General features: G+C 31.3%; 1 protein-coding gene across 3 annotated transcripts in view; it reads right to left on the reverse strand.

Moving 5' to 3' along the window:
• Positions 1–20232, reverse strand: part of Gbe1 (1,4-alpha-glucan branching enzyme 1) — a 268831-nt gene that overhangs the window by 77461 nt on the left and 171138 nt on the right. For all 3 annotated transcript variants that reach the window (XM_071615136.1, XM_071615135.1, XM_071615137.1), the window contains 3 exons: positions 11110–11225; positions 8514–8641; positions 3656–3754 (listed from right to left, as the gene is read on the reverse strand). In XM_071615136.1, coding sequence (XP_071471237.1) covers positions 3656–3754; positions 8514–8641; positions 11110–11225 — 343 coding nt within the window. The remainder of the gene's footprint in view (positions 1–3655; positions 3755–8513; positions 8642–11109; positions 11226–20232) is intronic.

The raw sequence follows: 20232 nt of genomic DNA on the forward strand, positions 1-20232 counted from the left end.
TAGGAACATTATCCTGGATTACCTGGATGGGCCCATGTAATGAAAATGATCCTTCTAAACAGAAAATTTGAGTCAGAGTAAGAAAGAAATTTGAAGATGCTCTCCTGCTGGCTTTGAAGACGGAAGAAAGAGCCACAAGTCAAGGAATAGAAGTGGAATTTAGGAGGTAGAAAATTCAAGAAAATGAGTTCTCTCCTGGAGCCTCCCAAAGAAACTACACTGCCAACACCTTGATTTTAAATTAGCAAGGCATATTTTAGATTTGTGACAAACAGAACTGTATAAAGTTCTGTTGTTTTAAGCCACTAAATTTGTGATAATTGCATATAACAATAGGAAACTAATGTGTAGACCAACACAAATATGTCCCACTAATTTATCTATTTTTGCAGTCCTGGGCATCAAACCCAAGGCTTCATACATGCTAAGTAAATACTCTAGCATTTGCCAGCCCCTCAACTAATTTTTCGCAAAGGCAATTAATTTAGTGGAAGGACAGATTTTTCAACGAATGATGTTGGGAGAAATGGACATCTACATGCAAGGAAAATAAATTAAATCCTAGGCTAAATCAAGCTAAGATTTTTAATCCTGCACAAAGATAATCCCAAAATAGATTATATTTTTTAAATAACTCAGTATAGATCATAGACTTAACTATAAAAAGTAATACTGTCACAAATATTTAGTAAAAAGCACTGGAAAACCAGAGGTCTAAAACTCAATAAAAAAACATAAACAAAAACTTGACCTTTAAAGCTCTATAATAAATCCAATTGGAAAATGGTCAAAAGACATAAATATGCATCTTACCAAAGAGGGCATACAGAAGGCAAACAGGAACGTGTAACATATTTACCATCTTAATTCATTAAGAAATACAGATTAAAACCATAGTGACAAATATTTACACATCTACTAGAATGAATAAAATGAAAAGTAGAGCTGGGTATGGTGACGCAAGCCTATAATCCCAGCAGCTTGGGAAGTTGAGACAGGAGAACCATGAGTTCAAAGCTAGCCTTAGCAACTGCGAGGTGCTAAGCAACTCAGTGAGAACCTTTCTGTAAAGAAAATACAAAATAGGGTTGGGGATGTGGCTCAGTGGTCGAGTACTTTAGTTCAATCCTCGGTACTCTCCCACCACCATACACACCCCACAAAAAAAAAAAAAAAATGAAAAGACAAAACAATAATGGCAAAAATAAAATAAAGATTTCTCAAAAGTTGCTAGTGGGGATACAAAATAGTATAGTCACTCTGGAAACAGTTTCTTTAAAAATTAAATGTACAACTGTCATGACTCAGTAATTGCACTGTTATCATTTATCACATAGTAATGAAAAATTGGTCACATAAAAAAATTGTACATAAACATTCATAGGGGCTTTATTCATAATAGTTACAATGTGGAAACAGTCCAGATGTTTTTTGATGAATAGTTAAACAAACTGGAATATTCATAGTATGGAATATTATTTGGAGATAAAAAGGAATTCACTACTAATACATGCCAACAATGTGGATGAATCTCCAGATAATTTTGCTAAGTGAATGTGTCAATCCAGAAAGGTTACACACTGAATTGAAAAACAATTAAAGAAATGTAGATCATGTAAGTAATTGCCAGAGGTTTAGCAATGACTGTGGGTAAAAGAAAAGGAGATGTGGTATAAGAGGCAACAGGAAGTAACTTGTGTTGAGGGAAGTATTATATTATAACTGCAAGTGAATATACAATTATTTCAATTTTAAAACCTTAGCTACATTATTTATTAAACAAATCATTAAACCAGAATGATATTCCAAATCACTGGTTATAAAATAATACAAATAGAACATAACTTGTGTTCCAATAACAAAAACAAATGAGATCTAGCATTCTAATCTTATATCCTATGGGTCAATAACTGTACATGCCACATATATTCTGAAAACAGATGTTATTCGATTTAATACTCTTGCATGTTTTATTATCATTTGGTGGAATAACCATCATTCATTTTTTTCTAAAATGCACAAGATACAAAATAAGAGGAAAATTACTCTGCTAAGGATGTTTAAAAATATATCATTTTATCTCTCTAGGTTTATATTAACTAAAGTCCCCACTTTGGCAATGAAAAAGATTTTTAAATAATTTCATAAAATAGAAGTTGACATCAGTCTTCAGAATATTTATAATCCAGGAAGGAAGAAATGATCATATATATCATATATAGAAAGACACCTTTTTTCCCCATTTGTATGATACTCTGCCTACTACCAATAGTACCTTGAAGACACACACTATTGAAACGTTTATTAGGTAAATTTAAAGATTTGTGGAAAAAAACGCCATAAATATTCCAAGAAGAATATATCCTACTGTGAGCTATGATTATGTTGGAAATAATTCTAGGTTCATGTACACATTGGAATATTCTTTAATCTGCACATAGATTGGTAAAAGCTTTTCAGCAAGAAATTAACAAGTAAGATTTGGCAATTATAAGGGAAAGAAGTCTGTAGGGAAGTCTAAAACTAGTAAAATATGAGAACTGATAACCATATTTATATCAAGGTGAGAACTTTAAAAATGACATCATTTTTTAAAAATAACAAATATAAGGAAGTCTTTTAATGTATTAAAGCCAGAACAGTCATCGGCCTGCTTGATTTCTAACAAATCTTTGTAAAATCCTTGCTTTTGAATCTGTTGTATAAAGAATCATTACAAATGGAGAAGCAGAAGTCATATTGGTAGTGATTTAAGATCACAGATGTACACTGCATAAATCCCCTGGGGGCATAGAAAGACAGTAAAATAATACAAAAGTCACATCTTTCAGAGTAGGTTCTATGGTTTTCAGATATAAAGTTAAGGATTTCTCCTACTCTTATCATATAGAACCAGTTCATTTCCCTACTAGAGGAAAGCTATGATTATTTATATAGATATATATGACTGACACTAGACAAATTAAGCCCATGCTCATATACATGGCCACTCAAAAATATTCTGAATCAAACCTAAGTTTACATAATAACTTTGGTCCTTTAGGTAAATAATAAATTTTAAAATAAATAAATAAATATATATATGTGTGTGTGTGTGTGTAACCCCCAAACAACTGGAACTGTCATTAAATTTAATAAAATTGCATTGAGAAATACTGTATAAAGTAAAATGCATGAATTATTCATTGTGTCTGACAACTGTAAGAACTTTCAAATGCTGAATGAAGGAATATGTATGTATACAAATTTGCTGAGGAAACACCAAACTATGAAGCAAGTAACAGGGGGAAGTAAGGAGTAACTTCTATATTAATGGTTGATATCAAGACAGAAATGAATCCTTTGATGAAGTTCAATGCATTTTAAGTATTGAGCAAAGAAGTTTCACACAATCACATTGATAATGCAAGTCTCCATTTATACAGCCAACACTATATTACTCATATTTTCCCTTGACTGAATAACATAAATGTGAATAGTTAACAGTATTAATTTTAAAGTTTGAGAACCACCTTATTAAAAAGCACATGAATAGATACCCTAATGGGAGGATTTAATATTCTAATGTACCTAATGATCATTAGTAAGAAATAGATTCAGGAAAAAAAAAATCAACCTAGCATCCACAGGAAAAAATGTTTACATGAAATCTTACCTGGATCCATTTATCTGGAATTGCCATCGCTAATCGATAGTCAAAACCACCACCTCCCTGGGAAATTGGAGAACACAGAGCCGGCATTCCTGATACATCCTAAAATGAAATATGTTAGTATTATCAGTTCATTTACTCACACTTGTAATAAATATTTTCCTGACAGTAAAATTTAGGCCAATAAATTAAAACAATAAATAATGGCATATATTTTGGTAGTGTTTTAGTAACCCCATTGTAAACATAGATAAAATTGTGATATGATGTCTCATTGACGAATAAGATTTTTGTTCAGTGTTGTCATTCCAGCCAACTTCAGTCCCATGAGGGTATTTTCTTATTTTCCCTAGCACCATCTTGAGAACACAAAATAATGAAACTATTTTGCTAAAACATGGTTTCTTAGAAACATTTTCAATTACTTAGTGCTTTTATCAAACACAAAAATACACATGGCATATATCTGTTATACTCTTTCTCTTCATATATAGCCTGACATGGAGTGTGTCTGTGTTAGCTTCTGAGGAAGTAAATAGCGAGCTAGACAATAAAGCATGAAGCATGAAGCTTTCATTATACTGGGCTACACTTGGAAGGGGTTTTCAAGACAAGCTAGTGGGACTTCTTCATTGAACAGGGACAGAAACAAAAATTTAATAAGGTGAAGGGATCTCGATAGCAAGAGATTTATTGATGGTGAAAAAGAACTCAAATATCAACCCTTTCACAGTCTTTCTACTGTCATGGGAAAAATGAAACTATAAATAATCAGTTAATTTAAAAAAGAGTTTTGAAAGTAAGTGGAAGGACCCAGGTGTAACAAAAGATATTATTATAACAAACATAGCAAAATATGAGCTAAGTACTATGATTTCTACTATTTTCAAATAAATCCTTTTGCTCTGCTTCATTTCTACAGCCACAATCCTATATAATCTTCATTACTGCTTACCTAGACCATTAAGTTCACAAACAGAATTCCCTATCTCTTTTCTCTTTCTACAAATTTATATCTTATGGGAGAGTCCACTCTATTGTTACCCTTTAATAAATTTTTAAAACAAATTATGTTAAAACAAATATATTTTAAAACAATAGAAAACTCAAATTCCTTAGCTGCAGACTCAATTAGCAATCAATCATTGAACATTTTCTATATAATTTACTATTTAATTATCTGATGCTGTACTCTATTTAGGAATATATAATCCAGAAGGGCAAGGAATTGTTGTTGTTGCTGTTTTGATCTACTTGTATATGCCAAAACCCCAGAATAATAAAATAGTATTTGGTCCAAATACATCTTCAACAAATATTTGTTGAATGAATAAGTAAAGGTATATGGAGGAACCTGAAGATAAATAAGAAATCATATGTGATATTTGAGGATTCATAATCTATGACCTAAATACACATATACACACACACATTTTCATGAGGTGACAGTGCAATATAGTTGTGATAACTGACTAAAGTTCACAGAAATGGAGAGATTCAATATCTACCCATTATGATTTCCTACTATTTAATTTCAAGTACTAAATATTTTGACTACTTTGAAATATTTACTTTTCCCTGCACTTTTCACAAGCTTTTTTATAAATGTCATTGTCCAAACTATTCTTTGCATCTTTATTCTTATTTCTTATAAAAGTTTATCATATGCTATGAACTCTGAGATAGCTTAAATCTTGCTGCTTCTACAATATTATCCCTAAACACTTCCCACAGAAACGCTAGGGATAAAATAATTACATGACCTCTAGGCTCTCACAAGGTAACTTATTATTTTCTTATGGAAGAGAAAGTAAATATACTAGATGGTGAGAAACAGCCATAAGAAAATAATTTATTTGTCAAGAGTATTTTATTTGAGCATAGTTCTTTGTAATTTATTAAATAAAAAAGTGGTCAATAGAAGATATTTTAAAAATTATATCTATCAAAATATAGGTTAGAGTTTCAGATATTATAGATATTCAGTTCACATCATAAGCATTATCTAAATATATGTATCAGACAGCTGGCACCATATTGGTATTGGAATCCTAAAGGGTTTTAACCAGAGCATGCTGACTGTCAGAAACAATGGGTAATAGCCCTGTATAATTTAAAAAAAAATTAAAGAACCTGGGAACAAAAGAAAACACCTGTTATCCTAGTAAATCTGGAGGCTGAGGAAGAAGGATTGCAAATTAGAGGCCAATCTCAAAAAAATAAAAAAAATAAAAAGGGTAGTGGATGTAGATTACCAAGGGCTGTGAATGTAGAGTACCCCTGGGTCCAATCCCCAATATTTAAAAAAAAAAAATTAAAGAAAACAGAAGGTAAATATAAAAGTCACCAAAATAAGTACATTCCAAATACAAAAAGCTGATGTCTATTGATATGACACATGAAAATGGCTATGTTTTTAATTAAATTAAAATATTTCTATTTTTTTAATATTTAAAAAGCACTTATGACAATTCCAGAGGGGGAAATTCAATCAAAAAATTTTCAATTAATAAAATAACTGTGTAGAAACACAGATATATTCTAGAAAGAAAGGGGTTTCAATTTTTATAATTGTCATATAAAAATTCATATTTCTAATATAGGACTTTATATAAAATTACATTACTTATTCGATACGCTGCTTTCTGTTCTTAACAAAAAAAGTTCATGAGGATCAATTCTACATTTTGAAGAGACTCCCACTAGACAGAAAAGTGATGTATTGAAATTGAAGTAGTTTTCAATTTAAGTAGAATAAATTGAAGACACATCTTGTTTTAAAAAAATCTGAAAGCAAGTAATATAAAGTAGGCTAAAGTCTCAAAGTTTCATTGGTAGAAACACTGATAATCAGACAAAAGCTCCCTAGATGATGAAACTATTTTACTTGAAATAAATGGGAAGATCAATGTAACAATTTTAACTTTCATGTATTAAATAATTGCTTCTTTTTCTTTAGCCCACTTTTGATTTGCTCTGTCGTTAATTGTTTGTAGTAATTTGCCATATATAATATCTCTGCTTTGAATTGCAACAATATAATTGACAATATAATTAATTTTTTGATGTTTGATGGATAAAATTAACATACTATATAAAAGAAAAAACAAAAGTTAAAAATACACTCTGATCGATATTAAAAAACATTCAGCACATTAAGTATTTTATAGTACAAGTATTAGCCAGACTTAAATGCTATGGTCAAATGTACAGAGTATGGAAGGTAGGTACAGAGTGTGAATTAATACTGGGTGTCTAAATTATAGTTTTAGGTTTGTTTTTAATACTATATGAGAACTTATTTCAGGAGTTTCACTCTATTCCCCAAAGATATTGGGAAGGCAAAAGGCCTGAAGGAAGTAAAGCTTTTCTGTATATAGAGATAAATGATAAAATCATGCCACTACTGTACATGGTGCAGAGTCACACCAGTAGTGTGTTTTGCTTCATTTGTGTACGATGTGTCGAAATGTATTCTACTGTCATGTATAACTAATTAGAACAAATTTAAAAAAGAAAAAAAAAATCATACCACTACTGGTCTTTTTAGGTTTTCAGAAAATATGAGTACAAAAAGACTAAACAAATAATACCATAAAAAAGGAGACTAACTACTAAATGCCAACATTATAAAAATATACCTTCATTCTGACTCTTTTAAACACAGCCTTATTATTAGAACTAAGAACAGAGTAGGGAGGAAGAGCAGGAGGAAAAGATTAACATTAAACAGAGACATGAGGTGGGAGGGAAAGGGAGAGAAAAGGGAAATTGCATGGAAATGGAAGGAGACCCTCAGGGTTATACAAAATTACATACAAGAGGAAGTGAGGGGAAAGGGAAAAAAAAAAACAAGGAGAGAAATGAATTACAGTAGATGGGGTAGAGAGAGAAGATGGGAGGGGAGGGGAGGGGGATAGTAGAGGATAGGAAAGGTAGCAGAATACAACAGTCACTAATACGGCATCATGTAAAAATGTGGATGTGTAACCGATGTGATTCTGCAATCTGTATTTGGGGTAAAAATGGGAGTTTATAACCCACTTGAATCTAATGTATGAAATATGATATGTCAAGAGCTTTGTAATGTCTGGAACAACCAATAAAAAAAAAATAAACCCAGCCTTATTATTTTTATGTGTCCAACACTACACTTGTATAGAACAGTTTTAACATGCTAAATTCAATTTTAATAATAATTCCAACTTAGAGGACTCAGAAAACCAGGGGGATTTTAGTACTAAATCTAAATTAGCATAAGCATTTAACAAACTTCTTAATTTATCACATTTATCACCAAGAGGGGAATTGTCAATTATGCATCTACCAAATTATATCATTACAGTGCAGCTTTGGGACAGTTAATCATGAACTTTCAGTAATCATGAATAACTAGTGAACATTTGGCAATCTGAGAGCAATAACGTAAACAAGAAAGGTAATTGCATCAGAATAAGGAAGGGTTCAGAGAAGCTTGTAGGCAGCCATCCATGCCATCTCTAATAATTAAACCAAAAACATAAAGAAAGAAATAGACGCACATTAATATTTAATTTTTTCTCTGTAGAAGGTCTCAGGGTGAAAGGTCCTGTCCACTCATTAGGATATTTTACTTTCTAACAACTGGCATTTTCTTTTTAACAATGGAATGGTGACAAGTATTTAGTGTATATTGTTCCCTAACAGGAAAATAGCGAATTTTGCATAATGTACTATCCATACAAGACAGCTGCACTATAGTTAGGGTATAATTTCATTTATGTTATTTTTAGCAACATGAAATTAATCACTCAAATACTATAAGCTAACAAAATGCTCTATATTAAAGGGGGTCAGAAGATAAGCGATCATATAGCTTTACCTCAGCTATTGTTATGGAATCTGGATACAATGTATGAATCAAATGATTTGCCAACATGAGATAAGTCAAGGCATCTTCATCAACCTGTAGTCCAAAATATTCATTGTAATCACCTGAAAAACTTTGACCTGAAGAATGGAAAATCAATAGGAATATATTATATTGACATAATAAAATAAAGTACCTAAAATTGATATGAATTTTGGTACTATAGCAAAGTATAATGATAATTTTGCAATCAGCAAATGTACTAATGCAGAAAAGTACCTGGGTCAACATTTAGAGTCCAGAAAACCTTGCAAATCAATTTTTGTTTGACAAAAAAAGGTGGAAGAAGTCTGGGGTTGTAGCTCAAGAAGTAAATTATTTGCAAGAATGCTGGAGACCCTGAGTTTGATACCCACCACCAAATAACAACAAATTTTAAGATTTCATATAATCATAACTGAATTATGATTTAAAATGCAGTGAAATGATACTGAAAGGAACTCTAAATTTCAAATTTTAGATACATTTTCTGTCACATCAAGAAAATATTAATGTTAGATTCCAATATTACAATAGATTCCTTTCAGGTAAAGAAGAAGAAAGTCATTACAAAATTAAGATATAATGCTTAATACTATGTTAAATATGTGCTTCAATTTACATAATACAGAATTTCCTATGATGACAAATAGATTATAATTAAACACCTTACTATCTCCTTTCCTTCATCTCCTAATTTTGGTAGATTGTAGTGTATTTTAGTTACTGGAGTTGTATCATTTACTTTTGATTATTTCAATAGTTTGCTCTTATTTTTATAATTCAAATCAGTGCTTAGTACCAGTCCCCCTACCCTTACTTCCCTATATCTAAGTTCCTTTATTTTGATTCTTTTTTTTTTCATTGTTAGATTTGATCGCTGAGAGATATTTTGACATATAATTATGGATGTTTTATTCCTTAAAGTTCATGTTCAGACCTTAACAGTAATTCAGCTACCATATTTCTTTTTTTTGATACTATCATTCTTTTTATTTTAAAATATTCGGTTGACAAAAATAAATAGACAAATTCAAGATAATGATTTGACATAGGTATGCTTATTACCACAAATTAATTATATTCATCTCTACCAACAGTTAACATGTGTGTGTTTGACAATATAGTAGTACTAACTATAGTCACCATGTTTTACATTAGACCCCTAAAATTTGTCTTATACTGATAAGTTTATATCCTTTGACCAAAATTCCCCCATTCCCTCTAGCTCCCAACTCCTGGCAATGACAATTCTACTCTTATTTTTTTGATTTAATTTGTTTTCCTAAGAATTTTGTAGACATGGCTTCTGGTAATAGATATGAATCCAGTCATTTATTCATCCTTTTTATTTTTTCTTCCTAGAATTACTTTTTCTTCCTAGAATTACTTTTTCTTCCTAGAAATCTCCATCTCCTTTCTGAGAAATTTCTCTGTATCACTGAATTTATAAATTAAATACTGTATTAATGTTAATTATCACATATTTTATGGTATCTTATATGTTCTTTTGCTGTGCAGTTTCAAGGTTTGTTTTCTATCTTTTCTCATTCCAAGGGGGAAAATATGCTAAGTAATCAGAATGTTTTCCTTTACATTTCTTGAGCTCTTTACTGATAAAAAGCGTATCCCTTGTCCATGAAAATAAACTTTGGTTCATTTTCCCAAAGCCACAATTCCCTGGATATGTCCTGCCCTCACCAGAGGGAGTTATATGCTAGGATTTGATCTTTTAAAATTCTTGCCATGCTTTCCTTTGTGTTCTCAAAATAACCTTCTCCCCAAACTGGAGGATAGATACAAATGGAATATAGTGTGTTTTGTAGGTTCAACTTCTTCCAGGCAAACATTTCATGGAGGGAGCACCATGATTGAGAGTAAAGAAGGTATTCTTTAAACTTTATGTTTCTTTTCTTAGTAGCCAGTTTTCAAAGATTTCCAGTCTAAACTTTCTCTACCTTTGTTTTATTGTTGCTGGTGAGCATTTGGCAATTTTATAAAGGTGCCCATGTTATCTAAATTATATTATCTATTCAGAGATTAAGATACTGAGATCTCACTTTGCACAATTTTTAAAATGAAGGTCTGATCAACATTTATAATTCATAAATTTACAATTTAATTTGAACTGAGTAAATCTATATTTAATACACCTATTTTCTTCAATGTATAATATCCAAAAAATCTTAAGCCTTCACAAATGTTCTTGTTTATCATTTTTGTGTTATTTTTCATTGTAAATTTGTCATGTCCATATCCTGAGGCTTTTGTAATAAATGGTTTCCTTTAACTGTTTTTTAAAGCTACATGATAAGAATTAACATGTTAAGAAGATGTATTATAAAGGAAACCATTATCTTTTATTTACTTACAAATGCTTGTATACCCTATTTCTTGCCAAAATGTGTCAGAAGTGATTAAAAAGAATATACACACAATGGAACAACTAAAAGTCAATGGGTATTGCAGTTTCTGTAACTGAACCCCAGACCTGGTTATTATCTTCCAGGAGGAAAATAAACAATAAGTAAAATCATTAACTACATGGGTCATATATCATACTACCTACCCATTCCATGGTGATGATACAGCATGGATGTAACACCATCAAAACGAAATCCATCAAAGCAATATTCTTCCAACCACCATCTTATGTTGGACAGAAGGAATCTTAAAACTTCCCAGCTAAAATATTGAAGAAATATGTATTTATTAAACAGTGTTTTCCTCATTATATATTCTTTGTTAAGAGTAGTAAATAAAATTATAAATATGTTTCAAGAATCATGATGTTCAGGAACACAGCATACAAAACCCAGAAAACTAACAAATAATATCTCATTTGTTTAATGAAATTCATTTCAAAGGAAATCTATCAAATTTATTTTAGCTAAAAATAAGTCACTTAATATATAAGAAAAATTGAGGAAAATGAGAAAAAAATTGTAAGTGGATTCTAAGATTAGAGACTCTGTCTTGTTCAATGCTGTGTTGCCAGCAACCAGAATGGTCATTTTACATAACAGTGATCAAAAATATGTGCATTAATTATGTTTAAAATTTTATGTGTATTTTTCAGAAGTGATTTTTTTCTTTTTTCAAAAAATACACATTTATATTATCAGTGTTTTTGATTATTGCTTGAAATATTTTACATTACCAACAGATATAATTCAGAATAAATAAAAGAAAGACTTAGTTTCTCCCACATGGTAAGCAATATTATATTCACAAGACTGTTGTTTTCTAGAGCCCAAAAAGAGAAAGAAAACTTAATTATCAAAAAACACATGCTTAATAAAGTAGAAAGTTCTGCAAGTTAAAAAGCTCCACATCCATAAAAACAGAAGGAAAACAAAGAAATGTATAACTCAATTAAAAACACCCCATGAAACAAGTCTATTTCGGACAATTGGAAAGAGGGCATCATCAATTAGTATTTTCTTTAGTTGTACAGTTATGGTTGAGTTCTCTATCTTATTATAACTGTGGTTTTAAGACTTTAATACCTCATTTAGTTTAATGACAATGCTGTAATAGTGTACACAAATCTTTAACCCAGTTGAAATTTATGTATTTTTTAAGCCTTCCATATATTAAAGAACAATCTGACATAAGTGGAGATTAAGTCATCACAATCAACTTCGGAATTATAAATCTAAACTTTGAGGAAAGATGAGTGTTTTTGCTAATTAGATGCTTTAAAAAAGCTACACTAAGATTTAAAAACTTACTGAAAGTTTTCTAAAAAGAGAGAAGGAAAAAAAAAACAGAAATGCAAGCAGTCCTACAGATAAGAAAAAGGGCCTGGAGGTTCAACATTTTTAGATTAAGCAAAGATTAGGGTAGAATTTGCTTATGTTTCTACTAATACACATTTCCCAGGGTTTACAGGGGAAATTTCTGTTAAACAAAAACAAATGAATACAAAGAGGTAGGTTACAATTATACAGGATCAAAATTACTCTATTTTTGTGTAGGGATATCCAATTAGTATACTTCTAAATTTTTTTATTATTAAACTTTATTTCTTATAGACATTTCAGATTCACAGCAAAATTGAAAGGGAGGCACACAGCTTCCTGTGTGTCCCCTGTCCCCATACATATGTCTATATTGCACCAAGGCTGCAATATAACAATTTCAGGGGGAAAAATCATAAAAAAGAGACATAAATTTTCATGTCAATAACCCTTGAAAAACAGTGTTTTGAAAAGAACGTACACAGTTTTCTAATTTGGCCATGGACTAATAGGGTATATTTTACTTTCAAAAAGTAAACTGAAAGATATTTTTTAGCCAAAAATACCCTAGGGTAGGAACAAATTTGCTTAAATGCTAACTAAGTTATCTTGGATTGATAAATGAAGATCTAAATATATAAATCAGAGATCACAAGTTGTCCCTGAGCCTTATCTTGTAAGGAAAATTAAAAGAGACACAGACAAGATGCAGGGGCAGGAAAGATGGCAGAATGGCCAAGCTGCCAGCTTTATTTATATCAATAGGTCATTAGCATCAATAGTACATTATTATTTCTTGTATCAGTAAGGCTGCTTATTCTTCAGCTACATTCTACAGTTACAATATGCAATATTAGGAGCTTTGTGTAGCTCTCAAAGGAAGTCCATTGTCTGAAGTTACTTTTAGGTAGGCAGGTCGAGTAGCACAGGGGCTTGGTGAAACATTGTAGTTATCTGGCAAGCAAGTTACTTTATTCTCAGGAGCTATGTGCCTGAGATCAAGGTTGAGGCTGATAAGACTCTAGCACAGAGCCTCCTCATGCAGGGCATTGGCACAGCAGCTAGACATTGCAAATGTATTAGTTATTTTACTAGTTCCTAGGAGAAACTGCAGAGCATCCTAAGCTTCGGAAACAGGGTGCCTGTTACCCTGCCCCCAGGAGTTTGCTCATCAGAGGAATGCTTCCCTGTATATTTCCATGGTCAGAATCCCTACATTATCTGATATGCATGATTATTTTGCTGGACTTTGCAGAGTATATTAAATTTCTCAGTTTGAATTCCTATATAGAATAGGTATCTTCTAGCTCTTCACAGTCCCTGTCAGTCCACATTTTCTTATTCTAACTGTATTTACTCATTTACATCACCAGCTTGCATGTGTGGACATTAGCTGTCAATTCCTTAACACAAATATCACAGACTGAATGGTTTCTAGGTAGACAGAGATTCACATCTAAAAACTCTGTTCTAATATCTACAAAGATAAAACAAAAGGGAAACGAGAGAATTAAGTTATAATTCAACAACAAAGAGAAGGAAATGGTGTGAATTTAGTTACTGAAAAGAAAGTATTGCCCAATGTTACATATTTGATTAAAGGAGGAATAAAACTCCTAATGATTCTTATTAGTGAAATATTATTCTTTCTTCAACAAAAAGAATAACAAAACTGCTTTTAACGTTAAAAAAAATACATTTGGGGTGTAACTATGTGAGTAGACATTCTTGGCTGGATGAATGAAAAAAAAATTCCTGTGAAAACTAGAAAAAAGAGACAATACTGACCCCATGGTAGGTAATTAAAAATTTCTAATGGATTAATTATTATTCTTTAGATCTCCAAAATACTTCTAACCTGAAATAACGTTGAAAAATCATAAATCTAAAACAAATCATCATAAGATTAAACTGATAGAAAGAAATACATCAAACTTCTGTGGCTATCAAAATATTTAATATATTTTTATAAATCATTAACAAAAAAATAGATGTGGCCTTCATAAAAAGGGAAGAAAGGAATAAATATATACCACATTTTCGAGGACAGCAAACTATGCAGAACATAATAAGAAACAGAATCTAAAAAGTTGTTTTTGTTTTTGTTTTTAAACAAAATTTCAGAAAATAGGTTCAGGGAAAAAAAATCACCTCCAACATTTTAAAGTTAGTAGAAGCAGTGGAAGGCAAAAGTTAATGTTAATTCTTTCATTAAACTAGATTATTAGGATTAGTTAAATAAAAAATAACTAGACTTATCAGGGTAACACTTTGTAAATAAATAACCTTTGTTTTATAAGGAAAAAAAAACTATCAGAGCAAGAAACCAGGGAAATAATAAATAATAAACTATATTCCAGTATTTCTTTGGTCCAAATTTTGTGTCTGTTATCATCATCATGATAAATCTAGACAAACTATTTCACTTTAAACTCCATGGCCTGGTGAAACTAATTATAAAACAAGGACTGATTGTACTCAGGTCAGTATATTCGCTCATTAGAAATCTACCAAGACAGAGAATCAGGAAGACTGAGGTATGAGTTTATGAAAGAATCATACCATACATATGGGTATTTGCATGAGCAAAATCCAGAATTCAGAGGTGAAAAAAAGAGTTACTATTGGATAAAGATGTAACTTTCTTTTTTCTACTTCTTATAATATGTAAACATTCAACATAATGTAGAAAATGTTTCTAATTATTATATAAATGTATTCTCTCAAATCACTGAATTCTGAATTCAAATTTTGAGAAAGCTGGGCCAGAAATCCTAAAAAACACCTCCAGCTTTACTGATTCCCTAGAGAAATTCACTAGATTCAGCATATGATTGTGTTCATGGCTAAGACTTATAATAACACAAGAATATAAAATAAAAAATCGGCAAGTAAAAAAGTACATGGGGCAAAGTTTGGAAGAATCAACATGCAAACTTTTAAGAGGCCCCCCCCGGCCCTGTTCTGAGTCATACAGAACACACTTAATTTCCCCGACAACAAACTGTTCCAACACTTGTGAAATGTTGTCTACCAGAGAAGATCACTGAAGACTTGGTTTCCTGAGTTTTACTGGTAAATTTTTACCACACACATTCTGCCTTAGTATATACCAAAATCTAGACTCCCGAAAGGAAGCACGGTGTTCATCATAATTACATTGTTTGTACAAATAACTCAGCACAGTGAACCACTGTTATTAGTTCAAGGAATGGGGGAGAACAATTCAAAATGTAAGTTTACAGCTGATAGCCACAGGCCAATCTTGAAGGCAGACATTTCTCAGGACAGCAATCTTAGTCATGCTACATTTATTCTTCCCTCCAAAAGAGCAGAGCCTACCTTTGTTTAGACATTTATAAAATACTTGTATGTTACTGGGTTATGGAAGGAAAAAAATAATTCTTTTCACTTCATTTTATCTAAGAGCTACCTAGATCTGAAAACCAAGCAGAGCAATCTTAAATATACATTAAAAATCTAAATGTGGAAGGACATCCAGGTGAGGTACTCTGTTCTTCACCCTAACCTCTTCCCGCATAGTCACATGAGCAATGCAAGCATGAATCACATACATGAATGAACTTGTTCACTGAATCTAAGATTTGCCTTTTATATGGAACACTAGAACAAGCTTAAGGAATATGTCACCAGTAAAAATACATACTTCTGAAAGATGTCCAATACTGTTTCTACTCTCATAATTTTCTAATTCAGTACTCATAAGTTTCCATTTTTCATTCTTTAGGGAATTGTGAGGAAGAGGAATTATGATGTATTTCAAAGTATGACTGAATTAGAAATATTGCTCAATGTGCTCTCTAGTAATAAATGAACAGAATCATCTCAACTGAATGGTTTGCCTTGAGTCGAAGTATGAAAATGTCTGGCAAAGGGTACAATAAAAAACGCAATTTACTTTTTCTACCTCAAAATGTCATCATATAGTCGATAACGCTGTTGATATATCCAGTTGATTAGAGCACCATAAAAATATAAAGCAGGATTTAAGAGCATATTTTTACTTTGGTGCATTCAAAAAGACAAGGCAGGACTCAGATTTTAAGGTTTCTCTGTTGACATAAAATTTTAAAGCCTATCCTTATAAACCACTGGGAAGCCTAATGTGCAAACAATTGGAAGAGTCAGAGGCTAACTTTTAGATGCTGATACAAAAATATACACCTCAACAGTCACCATGAAAATGTATTAGAAGTAACCCATAAACCTATTAACATTTTATCTTAAGTTATTAATATAGAAATTAAGAATTAAAATGGTAATCCATATTGCCCAATTGATAAGCTCATTTCCATTTTAACAAGCTTAAATAAAGTCCTTAAAATCCAGAAAAATGTACTGAAATGTACCTGACTTTCTCATGAATAATAAGTCTCTAAAAATGTTTAAATCACAGGTGTCTAATAGGGAAACTTAATACATTGATGATAATATGTACATTTAAGGATTTGGGGCAATCAAAATAATCAGAATTCAAATTGATCTAGATGTTTGAGATATTCAGCCTGTAATCAAGTAGTGAGGATTTATTAAGAAAATTTTTATCATACATAGATAATTATAATATTAAGGATTTGGGGAGATATCCCTAAAATTAAAAAAGAAAACTGTTGGTTGTCTCACATTCTGCCAATAAACTTTATAATGAAATATAACACAGCCAAATTTTCTTGGCAAGCAAGTATAATCAGATATAATGACAGATATAATGTGCTAAAAGCCACCATTTCATTGAAGAGGCAGGGAAGAGCCTTGCACTGGGCCACCTCTTTTTCTCTTTTCTCCTATTAACAGCCAACTTCTTTTGATTCATCTTTCACTCTTCCTATGATCTAATTACCTCTATATTCCTACCTACTATCTCATGAACATCACACCCTATACACCTCGGTTTTTCATTCTGTCCACCATTAGAATCTGTAGATAATAATAATAATCTGTAGATAATAATTGGAAACATCATTCCTGTTTATTATTATAAAACTGTAGTAGTCTAAATAGAAGCTATTTTGTTTAAGACTGTATATCATTTGCATTGGGTGCTGTTACGATTGATCTCCCCCTTAAAGGTGAGACATTGGTAACTTATAGGGACACTATTAGACTTTATGGTAGAAACGGTAATACCCTCAGATCCACATGGCTAGAAGGGAAGACACATGGAAAGCATGAAAAGTACCCCCAAACAAATAAAGATGATACAAATAACAGAATTCATTGACAGCATAGTAGATGAAATGTCAGAGGAGGTGGTCAGAATGTACATAATTAAAATGATCTGCAAATCAAACAATGACATAAGAGAACAAATACAGGCAATAACTGGTCATTCCAACAAAGACATAAGAGAGCAAATACAGGTAGCAAAAGATTACTTCAAAAAAGAGAGATAATAAACAAACAAACAAACAAGCAGAAATCCTTGAAATGAAAGAAACAATAAACCAAATAAAAAAGCTCAATAGAAAGCATTACCAACAGATTAGATCACTTAGAAGACAGAACCTGAAACAATGAAGACAAAATATACACTCTTGAAAATAAAGTTGACCACACAGTGAAGATGGTAAGAAACCATGAACAGAATTTTCAAAAACTATAGAATAATATCAAAAGGCCAAATCAAAGCTATATCAGGAAAGAGGAAGACAAAGAGATACAAACCAAAGGCATGCAAAGTCTCTTGAATAAAATAATATCAGCAAATTTCACAAACATGAAGAATGATTTGGAAAATCAAATACCAGAACAGGACACCAAATGTACAAAGTTACAACAGATCTAAACCAAGGCACATTATAATGAAAATGCCTAGCATACAGAATAAGAATAGAATTTTAAAAGCCACAAGAGAAAAGTTTCAGATTACATATAAGGGGAAACAAATTCAGATCTCAGCAGATTTCTCAACCAAGATTCTCAATGCTAGAAGATGCGGGAACAACATATACCAAGTTCGGAAAGAAAATGGATGCCAACAAAGAATCTTATATCCAGCAAAATTAAGTTTCAGATTTGATGACAAAATATATACCTTACATCATTTAAAAAAAAAAGTTTAAAAAAAGTTAAAAGAATTTACAACTAGAGAGCCTGCACTACAGAACATTCTCAGCAAAATATTCCATGAGGAGGAAATAAAAACCAATAATGAAAATCAGCAAGGGGAGCAACTACACTAAAGGACAATCTGATCAAGTCAACTAAGAAAACAAAACAAACAAAAATGACTGGGAATACAAACCAAATTTCAATGATAACCCTAAATGTTAAACTTATCAATTAAGTTTAACATTAGTTGATAAGGCCTAAACTTATCAATTAAGACATAGAATTGCAAATTGGATTAGAAAGCAAGACCCAACAATATGCTGCCTTCAAGAGACTCATTTTATTGGAAAAGGTATCCAGAGACTAAGGGTGAAAGGATGGGACAAAACATACCACTCACATGGACCGGATAAACAAGTAGGGGTTTCCATCATCATGTCAGATAAAGTAGACTTCAAACCAAAGTTAATCAGAAGGGATAAAGAAGGATATCATACTGTTTAAGGGAATCACACATCAAGAAGATATAACAACCATAAATATTTTTGTCCCAAATAATGGAGCATCTGCATATATCAAACAAACCCTTCTCAATTTTAAGAATCTAATAGACCACAAGGTAATAATACTGGGTGACTTTTAACACACAACTCTCACCACTGGATAGATTTACAAACGAAAACTAAACAAAGAAATTATAGAATTCAATAATATATCAATAATTTAGACTTAACTGACATATATACAACATTTTTTTCTCAAAAATGCATGGATCCTTCTTTAATAAAGACCATATGTTATGCCACAAAGCAACTCTTAGCAAATACAAAAAAAAAAAAAATAGAGATAGTACTCTGAATTCTACCAGACCATAATGAAATGAAATTAGACATCAATGGTAAAAAAAAAAAAAAAAAAAATAGAAGCTACTCCAACACCTGGAGACTAAATAATATGCTATTAAATGATGCATGTATAGTAGAAAACATCAGGGAGGAGATAAAAAAATTCTTAGAGGTAAATGAGAATTCTGATACAATATACTGAAATATCTGGGACACTAGGAAGGCACTACTAAGAGAAAAGTTAATTGCCTTGAGCTCTTTCATTAAAAGAAGAAAAAGTCAACAATGACCTGACATTACATCACAAAGCCCTAGAAAAAAGAATAAAAAATCAACACTAAAAGTAGAAGACAGGAAATAATTAACATCAGGGATTATAAAATCAATGAAGTTGAAACAAAAGAAAAAAATTGAAAAATTGACAAAATAAAAAGCTGGTTCTTTAAAAATATAAATAAAATTGATAAACCCTTAGATAATCTAACAAAAAGGAAAGAAGAAACTTAAATTACTAAGATTCATGATGAAAAAGGAAATATCATGAGAGATACCGAAGAAATACAGAAGATAATTAGAAAATATTTTGAAAGTTTATACTCCAATAAAATAAAAAATAAAGACACTGACAAATTTCTAGAGAAAAATGAGCTACCCAGACTGAATATGGAGGACATGAACAATTTAAACAGATCAATTTTGAGCAATGAAATAAAGGACACCATCTAAAGCCTACCAACCAAGAAAAGCCCAGAACCAGACAGATTCTCAGCCGAGTTCTACAAGACCTACAAAGAAGAAATAATACTAATTCTCCTCAAACTATTCCATTAAATAGAAAAAGATGGAACCATTCCAAACTCATTCAGTGAGGCTAGTGTCACCCTGATACCTAAGCCAGACAAAGACACATCAAGGAAAGAAAAATTCAGACCAATATCCCTGATGAACATAGATGCAAAAATTCTCAATAAAACTCAGAAAATTTGAATACAAAAACATATTAAAATGATAGTATACCATGATCAACTGGGG

Source organism: Marmota flaviventris, chromosome 8, assembly GCF_047511675.1.
Source record: "Marmota flaviventris isolate mMarFla1 chromosome 8, mMarFla1.hap1, whole genome shotgun sequence".
Taxonomy (NCBI): domain Eukaryota; kingdom Metazoa; phylum Chordata; class Mammalia; order Rodentia; family Sciuridae; genus Marmota; species Marmota flaviventris.